The following is a 10,217-nucleotide window of genomic DNA, read 5'->3' as shown; positions in this document are numbered from 1 at the left end:
CTCAATAAAGCAGTTGGATTCAATCTAGATGTATGCCAACATACTGGGTTCAGGATGCTAGTCATAGCAGCATGAAATTAGATAACACTATAGTAACTTAGCCTTAGATCGCACACCCTGCTAGTTGTAATGTTTAGTCAAACAGTAACCGAACAGCACGCACAAAGTAACATTAAACGGATGCACCTCACAAGACCACTCCCAGTTAAATCAGCATGATAAGTGTAGTTGAACCTACTGGTTACAGTTTATTCCATCCATTCCTTGCAGAGCTTTGATTTTGTCCACATTGTTTTTAAGCACAATACTGTGGACAAACACACACACACACACACACACACACACACACACACACACACACACACACACACACACACACACACACACACACACAATGTAATCCAGGTGATAATGAAGATCTCTGCTAGAACTGTGCTGTTGGTGTAATGAAGGACTGTAATGAAGGACTGATGTTACTCAAGTGGACACCATCATTTATGACAATATTTTATGCTCTCTTTCCCTGTTACATTCGTGTACTATGTAAACATAATGTAAGCATAATGAAAAACACTTATTTATTTTTACATTTGTAAATGTTTTACAACTACTTTTTTTCTTTTTTAGGATTGTATAACCTAATTTGTTTAATAAAATATATTTAAATCAATGATGTAGATGAACTCTGCTCTCAGTCAAATTCTTTGGCCCACTGCTCTCTCACAAGTATAACCTGCTCCCTATAGGCTATATATCACACAGATAGTCTGTACTGTAATTATCTTTTGACAACCAAGTTAATTTAGACAGCTAGTTAAAAATAGTTAAAAATTCCAAAGAGATTCCCCCAACCTATAGTCTACTACATGAAAAACTTGTTCACATAACTTGAACTTGAAAAGGGGGTGATGGAGGCGTGCTCAAGCTAGCTGAACAGAATAAAAGAGGAGCTGATCCTTCCCCAAGGAGAACTTTAAGGCGACATGTGTTTTGTGAAGGTAAGAAGCATTTTAATTTATTTTTGTGTGTTTTTTTATTTGCGTTTTTTTAAGCTAGTTAATGTGCTAGCCATATAGCTGCACCATACGTTTGACAATTTGATCAAAAACGGTGACTGCATGGCCAGATATTGAGGGATCAATGCAGGGATAACTTTGGGGGAAAGAAGTGCACTGATAGCCATTAGCCAATTGAATCACTTAATTGGCTGCAGCCAGTGATCATTTCATCTCAGTTGTGCATTTGATTTGAGTCAGTGACGTGAATTGCTGCCTGTCACTCACCGAGTCACCGTTTTCTGTCCATTTCTTTTTAGATGAAGTGGCTTCTTGTGTTAGTTTCTTGCGCTCTCGTGTCCAGCTGGGCTGTAGTCAAGGCGGATGACTGGCCTCAGTGGGCTGTAGTCAAAGAAGAAAGAGCTTCGGCCTCAGTCGGTATGCTTTTAAAGTGTTTGGTTTTATTTTTTAAATAGCCTATAGCTATTCGTAATTTAGTTGCATATATGCATATGGCCGTATCAGGCTATAATAAGCCTTTTGTTTTTGTTATTTTCTCCCGCAGATTGGTGTTACCATCTTCCACATTGCAGTAAGTCCATTGCATTGCGAATTTGCGCATAGGTTTCCTCAAATACCGCATGGTTCTTGACGTGCGTTCACTGTGCATTAAAAAAGTAATGCGCTCCCGCTGTGCATATATCCGAGCCCACAATCCAAAGGAGGAGGACCCCAAACGGGGGTCTTCACCCGGCGTATGGTCTATCATCACCTTGTGATGGACATTTCGTCAAAATTCTATTTGTGCTTTCATATCATAACGTTTGTGTAACAATTTATAATCTGTTCTCAATACAAACCTATTTGACACAAACAAATATATATTTTTTCTACCGACATATAGCCTACACAGCGGTCACCAGAAACGTTTATGCCAATGTGATACACTTTTCAATTATGGTCTAGTAGTGGCCTATTCTGCATTCATATTGAACGTCCTACCGATTCTGAAAAAATCACACCCGTGTGAAGTGCAGGGGCGCTCTTATCATCATAATACATCATGTCATTCCGGCCAATTAGAATTTGCACATCACCTTCATCATCTTCAATGTTTGTGATGATGCAATGTTTGTGTTCACACACACACACACACACACACACACACACACACACACACACACACACACACACACACACACACACACACACACACACACACACACACACACACACACTCAAAGGAAAGCTAGCTGGCCATTCATTGTCAATGGCATTTAATGTTTGTGTTGGGACAATGCCTTAAAACTGTCCATTCATTATCAATGGCATTAATGTTTGTGTTAGGACAATGTCAAAACTGACAGAGCCCGTATACGTCCTATTGTTCTGACTAACACTATTTTGGAGCAGATTGCCCAAACTGTAAACTACTTTTGGTACCAAAAGCCTTTTTTTAAATCTTAAAAACAAAAAAATCGCAAAATCTCTAATGTATTAAAAACATTAAAAATATTAAAAATATTAAAAATATTTATAAAATATATAAAAAATATTTATAAAATATATAAAAAATATTAAATCAGTTTGCAACAAACTAAAAACCAACAAGTTCTCTTGAAACTGTTTTTTGTTTTGTTTTGAAACTGTTGTACTATTGGTGGTGGTTACTTATTGTCATAGGAATACTTATTGTCATATGTATTGTCATTGGTGTTTGTAAATTACCTACCCAGTCAACATCAGTCACGTGACGTGACGACCTAGTTAAAAGGGAGGTTGTCACATACTAAGACTTATCACCTGATGAAGGCCGCCTGCGGTCGAAACGTCGTGTATATTATCATGGCGTCTCAATAAAAGAACACCATTGGAGCAAACCTGTGTGCGGATTCTCTTCTCTTCATTGTACCAGAGTATAGTATAAAAGAGAGTAATGACACTCCCGTTGACTCTCATTGTAACAATGGAATGCGGAAGTGCTCATTCTATCTCAATGGAATAGTTCCAGCCATAGCAGCAATGTTTGGAACTATCGCCCATAGGCACCCGCTTTGCGGGTGCCGCTTTGCGCCACCGAGTGGCGCGCTACGAGCTTGTAGGTCTGCTATTTTTGAAAAATCGTGAAAATATTTATTTCAGAAAACTGGAGGATTTAGAAGGATTTTTTAAAATTTTGAGGTCAGGCCTAAATGGGTCAAATGATAAGGGACAATATCGGTGGCACCCAACTGTACATTACTCTGCATTGTACTTACTTTAATCCAGCACCAGCCAGGAACTGGATGTGCGCAAGCCACCTGCTTTTTAAACAATGTCAAAACTGGACATAGGAGGGGATAGCGCCCCTCAAAAATGGAGGGCTTTTTTAAACAAGATTTAGATTTATATTATCGTGAGAATGACGGCTTCCAATGTCACATAGAATAGAAAGCCTACAACTACTTATACATATTAGCTTGGATTCCCCATCGATGATGTCATTGGTTGACGGGTTTTTGAACTGCACACTGCCCTCCTATGAGACACAGACCGAGTAGGAAGAAATTGTGTCATTAGTGAGGACCAATTATATGAAGAGAGAAAAGTGGTGAAGTGGTCCTTTAAATGACACACTCAATGCAATCAATGCATTTTACTGGGGACCCCCAGGAACCCACTAAAGGACCCCAGGGGGTCCCCAGTCAGACCACACTTTGGGAACCACAACTGTAGATATGTCGTGATATCTTTTAAAGCCCCAATAGACCAGAAATCACACGGGCTGGGGCAGGCTAGCGAAAGCTTTGCCCACAATAACTTAAAAACAGAAAAGACCATGAGGGACTCCGCTCAACCATATGGGATTTAATGTGATTAATACAATGAACACTATGCTGCTTGACCAATTGAAACTCTTGTGTTTGTGCTCTTTTAGACTATTCCATTTGGCCGACCATTGCTCCGAGTCATTGTAATGGTACCAGGCAGTCTCCCATTGACATCGTCTCGGCATCAGCCACCGGCGACTCCAATTTGGGAGCCTTCAACTTTACCAACTTTGACAGCAACTCGTCAATGACAAAGATCACCAACGTTGGCGGCTTAACAGGCGAGCGGCAGGCGGCAGCTTTAGAGACATTTTCGTTGTTGTCCCAGAAACTTCTTATGTCTATATTCGTAGATTAACGCCCAGTATCACACAAAAGCATCAAAAGCCTCAGCTAATTTTCTTTAATCTTAATCTTAATCTTAATCTTAATCTTAATCTTAATCTTAATCTTAATCTTAATTTTAATCCTGAAAAGTGACAGTTTTGGAGATATGAGGTTTCCACCCGACATACCTTTTTTAAATACTGTGGAACAATGCCAAGCATTAATTTATGCAGAATGACCCATTTCTCTGTGTTTTAATTAAGACTATTCATCATAAACATTGCAGCTGGTAAAGCTGGGTCCGACTTTATTTAATGTTCTGCTGGGTATCTTACCCGTCATGATTTATCTTTTTTTTAATAAATAAAATGCTATTATGCTCAAGTAAAAATACCTCAAAATTGTAGTTCAGTATACCTATGGTCATTGGGCTAAATTAATTGTTTATAGTTGGAGAACACACACGCTTACTCTCCTGTGTTTCCCTGCCTTCATTTTCATGTGAGGATTAACCTCCCGTATAGTGCCTTCAATCTGTACACATACATACAGTAGTACCTGACAATTACCTTCCTCTTGTGTGTTTTGAATGTTGTTTGTCCAACTACAGAATGATAACTGTACAAGATGTTAATACATTTCCTGTCCCCCACCCCGGACACACACACACACACACACACACACACACACACACACACACACACACACACACACACACACACACACACACACACACACACACACACACACACACACACACACACACACACACACACACACACACAGTCAAAGTAGGACTTAGTGGGGTCAGTATTTCAGGAGGTGGTCTAGGTGAGGCCTATGACAGCCTGCAGTTCCACTTGCATTGGGGCAATGGCTCTTCAGTCGGCGGCTCAGAGCACACTGTGGATGGCAAACAATACCCCATGGAGGTATGGCCGTTTTTTTCTGCCTTTATTGATAGATACAAGTGAAGATTGACAGGAAAGAGGGAGAGAGAGACGGGGGGAGACATGCAGCAAAGTATTTGTATACTCTGTACAGTGACAATAAATGTAATCTAAATAAATAAATTGAATCTAAAAGGTTGTCGATCATGAACGGGACTCGAACATGCGACGCGCTGTCAGGCCAGAGCCTATATAGCATGTGGCATGCGCCTGGACCACTAGGCTGTTTTTTAACCACACTATCGTATCATAGCCTATATTTGGCAAATTGCAAAGTTTCAAATTAATACATATTATTTTTATTTATGTATTACAAATTTTGATATTATGTCAAATCGTATGTATGGTGTCCGTGTAGCTCAGTCGGTAGAGCACTCGCCTTTGAACTACAAGTTTCTGTGTTTGATCCCGGGCACTACCAACTCATTACTTGCGCAAGCAGAGCGTGCAAGTAATGTTATCAGTCAGGTGCTATGTGCGTATGTCCCTGACACTGAAACATATCATCATTACGTCACCATCGTCAACCAATTATACCCTGGCGTTGGTACATAATCTTCATCACGATTCACAGAAAGCATACCTGCACGGTCAGCTTCCGTATGTCCGTATGACATCATATCACGTGCATTCTAAGGGACATTGGTACATATCTTCATCACGTCATAGACACATGCTTCGTAGCGTGACGGAAAACATACCTGCACGGTCAGCTTGGTGCCAGCATATGACGTCATAACATGTGCTGGCCCCGACATACGCATCAAACCACCCAAGTAACCACATTATACCACCAACCACTCAGAAACTACATATACATACATATAGACATATACACATATGTAGACATATGAGCATATGACGTGATGAATATATGTACCAATGCCAGGGTATAATTGGTTATCGATGGTGACGTAACGATGACTTGTAGGCCATTTATGGCCTACTTGTGTGCAACAAGCAAGTAGGCACTCGCAGTTCTAGTTATAATGTAAATAGCACGGCTTGGGTGACTAACGGTCAAGACATGCTCCTTCTGACGTCTTGAAAAAACTGTTATATCGGACAGCTATGCTTTCTGAACTAGTTTGGAGAGTTGGGACATCTGGAGGTGCAGATGTTCTGAGACCGCCCATCAGAACGTCTGACTAAGTAAATTCATAATTATATCTCCTCCCTTTCCATAAACCTCGGAAGGAGCATGTATTGCGCTTAAGTCGTCCGGTAAGTACTGGGAGCTGATGGTAGGTGTTTTTCGCTCCAGTGGCTCCACCTCAGCAATCCATCTCCCAGTGCTCTGTAGCGCATTGTAAAGGGAATAGAGACTCGTCCTTGTTCTTCAAAATAAACCACTCTGACCTGCATACTTACTTATTTCTTTATTTCCCTCCCTCTTAGTTGCACCTTGTCAATATCAAGGCCGCACATAATGGGGATGTAGGTCTCGCTCTCGATGACTCCACTGGACTTGCTGCTCTTGGGTTCCTTATAGAGGTAAAGAAGGGGATTTCCATTAACATCAGGTGTTAATAACGGGACCTGATACATGTGGTTTAATACAGTGTTTACTGCACTTTAACAGGAAATGTCAGGTAACGAAACTGCATCACCTGCAAGCTGGAAGACCTTGACCGACAACTTGGCCAGCATCACACTGAAAGGTAAGCATTTGTTTTTCATAATTTCCCTTCAAATTTGACCTTGTAATGAATTCAATGAAGGATCAGCTGCAGTTCCTTCACCAGTCAGTGCATCTGTCTACAGACCACAGTGCGGACATTGCTGCTGGCCTTTCCCTGGATGATCTGTTAAGTGGAGTGGATCGTACCAAGTACTACCGCTACCACGGCTCATTGACCACCCCCACATGTAATGAAGCTGTAGTTTGGACTGTGTTCAAGGAATCAATCAAAGTCAGCAAAGATCTGGTGAGTTTGATTTTACATGAATCTGTGTGAAGTTTGCATTTTCTCCCTGTGTCCCTAATGCATGTATAGTACCCTCACAAAAACATGCAGTAATCCTGGTCTTTTTACTGCCTCCCCCTGGTCAGCTCGGGTGCCTGATGATGGAGGGCAAAGGAACTGGTTGGAAGTGTTCCTTCCGCCCTGTCAGATGATAAGAAGCTCATTAACTCCTTGTGCAATGAAGGGAGCATGAGCTCAGTTCGGGGCGTTCCCCAGGTTGTCAGAGGGAGAGTAGGGCCCAGGATCACAGCAGTCATTGGCACCTGGTGAAAAAAATGGGCTACAAAATTTGTGCGATAAAATGTATTAAAAAAAAATCACACCCGTGTGAACTGAGTGGTGTAAGGTTTGATATAGCATGATCAGCTGTGGTCTGACGTAATGTCTGACGTAATGAAATTACGGATGTGATTTCACAACTGGCTTTTTTTGTGCAGAAAAAATGAGCATGGTTGCTACGGTCATCCAGTTCACCCGGGTGTGATTTAATTACGTCAGAAATTATTTTGAACATAGCAACCATGCTCATTTTTTCTGCACAAAAAAGCCAGTTGTAGGAGTGGTTTACACCACTCAATAATAATGCAACCGTTTTTAAATCATGACATTATGTTACAGCTCTGATAGGAGGTTCTGTAGTTGGCCGGGTCAGGACTAATGGAAATAAAAATCCGGCGACCCAAGGATCAATTAATAGATACAAAATAATTATATCTATTTTGTAATGCTAATTAGAAAGGACTGTAAATATATACCTTCAATAACCCAGCAGGGAGACCAAATACCGTGCTGTATTTACCTTAAAAATGAGTGGAGTGCCCTTTAAATCTTGAATGACAGTCACGGTACCATAAAAATAGAAAGATACCTTAAAGATGATTTGGAGACAGATGAAATAAAGTTCTGAGAGGAGTTTCAGGTTTTAACTGTAATTTTTGTTGGTAATAAAGTCAATTTACATAGAGAATGTGCTACATGGTTCAGATAATAATAATAATAATAATAATAATAGTACAATACATCAATATAATTTAGAGTATTCAATTGTTCCAATATGGATCCGAACTGAACCTAACTCTTCACAGTATGTTACTGGCATTAATAGTGCATCTGACGTCAGTTGTTGATAAAAAGTTCATTGGCTTGAGACAGTTCATATCCGCAATATCCCACAGTGGTGCTGGTTGTCGAGCACTCATTGGACCAGCACATGGATGATGAGACTGGTATCATTGATGTCACCTCAAACCGGGAGAGCGTGGACGCTGGCGTTGCCAGGCAACCTTTTGATAACTTTCCCTGCACTGTGAACTCTTAACAGAGAAATGCCCGGCTATCTACTTTCTCACTGGGCATCAAGGTCAAATACATGTAGTCTCAAATCAAAATAGGCCTCTCAGTATGCGAGTTAACTTGACTGGGGAAAGTCTAATAGAGACAGTAAATCTGAACTTGGCGTCAGGAAACCCATAATATAAGTATGATAAAATAATATAAAGGATAATATAGGGCTGAGATTATTAGGCACGTGGATGGTGACATGACATAAATAGGATAAGGAGAACAACCCGGAGTAAACAGGCAGTAGGCTAAGAGTAAAAGGATGATAAAAGGGCAAGATGACAAAATATGACCTATATGGAACACGGTCTGGGCCCAAAGTTCTATATGTGTTGACCAACAGAATATGATGGAGTGGCCAACTTGACATGACGTGTAAACAACATATCAGAATGTATCTAACAAGGACCCATCTTTGGGACGCAGAAATATATTAATTCAAAAGATCTTCAAAAATAACAGGAATGAAAATTTTACTTTCAAAAGAATTTAATAATTTCAAATCTTAAAAACTTTTGTGAAAATAGCAGATCTATAATGTGACCCATATTGTGATCTTAAATTGGCTATTTTCACTGGTTGGGTACCGGAGAGAGAGCAAATTTCTCTTTTGGGTCTCGGGATAATAGGTATGGGAAGTTGGAACCACTGCTGTAGTTGATGAACTGATGTGATGTCTTCCCTGCAGATTGACCTCTTCAGCACCATGGTGCATGTTGGCAACTCCACCTCATCAGAGCTGATGACCCTCAACTTCAGAGGCGTTCAGCCGGCACAGCCAGTAACAACCCAGGCCAGTGGATCATCCAAAACGTGTTTCTCTCTAGGCCTCTTGGCTCTTTGCCTACTGATCTGGAGTGCTTAGACCTTAGAGTTATAGGCGCTAACCTCATCATTTTAAAATCAACTGCCACCTGTGACATTGTTGTTGAACAACCAGTGGAGGAAAACAGTTTGTTTAAGTAATTGCTGCTATTTGCATACGCATATCCATCTCCCTTATTATTCCATGTCACCTACTGACTTGTCCTAGTTGCGTTGGGGTGGGAGGGTCTTACAAAGCTCTATAGTCTAGACAGTCTCTAGAGCTTTGTATGACCCTCCTACCCCCACACAACTGCACGATGCTCTTCTATGCATCACTGACCAGTGCTTCCACTCACCAGTGTGATGTTATCTTTTTTGTGACACCATTCTCTTTTAACTAGCAATAGCAGGATCCAACAATGATGACCTCACATATTGTATGTTTAAGTAAAGTGAACACTTCCATTAAAATGTATTTGATAAAATAACTTAATTATACATTTTTCAAATGTAACTTGGATTGCAGCATCACTATCACCCCGGGGGTTGTATTGAGATGCATTCTGGTCACAAGGTGGTCAAATGTAAATGTATTACAACTACAAAGTTGTTGTTTTTTATTTTAGGATTGTATTCATAGATATGTTTAATAAAATATATTAAAATCAATGATGTAGAACTTTGATTTCTGTTTGTGACCTATAGTAACATCACATTTAATCAATCTTGTTGCACTTTTCCATGTGGAATTGAGCCAGACACTTGATATGGGCTTGTCAGAGGTTAGCCTCTGACAAGCGTGTGAAGTGTTCCCAAAAGTTCAACAAATATGACAATAAAAGCCTGTTGTGTGTGTGTCAAAAGCAGGTGGATTCTATTTCAAATAATTGAAAGGTATACCCTGCACATTGTTTATCCAAAATATAGTGGTACTCTATTTTCGCCTAGTTTGGACTGATGGTAGGCTGATTCCATTCTTGGCTTTGCCATTCATTGTTCATTTACTATAGTTTATATTGT

The 10,217-nt window shown here is 40.3% G+C and overlaps 2 protein-coding genes across 2 annotated transcripts; both read left to right on the top strand.

Annotated features, from left to right (window-relative positions):
- Positions 1 to 771: 771 nt before the first annotated feature.
- On the top strand, positions 772 to 4,163 carry LOC306915024 (uncharacterized protein; the record flags this gene model as incomplete). The annotated part of the gene is made up of 4 exons (XM_079492270.1): positions 772 to 998; positions 1,316 to 1,433; positions 1,561 to 1,587; positions 3,913 to 4,163. Exons 1-4 carry the CDS (start codon positions 984 to 986, stop codon positions 4,161 to 4,163), a joined length of 411 nt encoding a protein of 136 aa, XP_079348396.1. The 5' UTR covers positions 772 to 983.
- A 774-nt stretch (positions 4,164 to 4,937) lies between these two features.
- On the top strand, positions 4,938 to 9,524 carry LOC306914765 (carbonic anhydrase 12-like). Its single transcript, XM_079491955.1, has 5 exons — positions 4,938 to 5,064; positions 6,481 to 6,576; positions 6,665 to 6,743; positions 6,847 to 7,010; positions 9,079 to 9,524. The coding sequence occupies exons 1-5, from the start codon at positions 5,059 to 5,061 to the stop codon at positions 9,253 to 9,255; spliced, it is 522 nt and encodes a 173-aa protein (XP_079348081.1). The 5' UTR covers positions 4,938 to 5,058; the 3' UTR covers positions 9,256 to 9,524.
- Positions 9,525 to 10,217: the final 693 nt, after the last annotated feature.

The sequence above is a fragment of the Electrona antarctica genome, assembly GCF_951216825.1.
Source record: "Electrona antarctica genome assembly, chromosome: 22".
Classification (NCBI taxonomy): domain Eukaryota; kingdom Metazoa; phylum Chordata; class Actinopteri; order Myctophiformes; family Myctophidae; genus Electrona; species Electrona antarctica.
The sequence above is the reverse complement of the archived record's forward strand: the minus strand, read 5'-3'. Positions and strand labels throughout refer to the sequence as shown.

Excerpts from the sequence above, each read along its gene's own strand:
- LOC306914765 (XM_079491955.1), top strand. Across the intron at positions 6,577-6,664 it reads CTCTTGGGTTCCTTATAGAG|GAAATGTCAGGTAACGAAAC; the intron begins GTAAAGAAGGGG and ends GCACTTTAACAG. Across the intron at positions 6,744-6,846 it reads GGCCAGCATCACACTGAAAG|ACCACAGTGCGGACATTGCT; the intron begins GTAAGCATTTGT and ends ATCTGTCTACAG.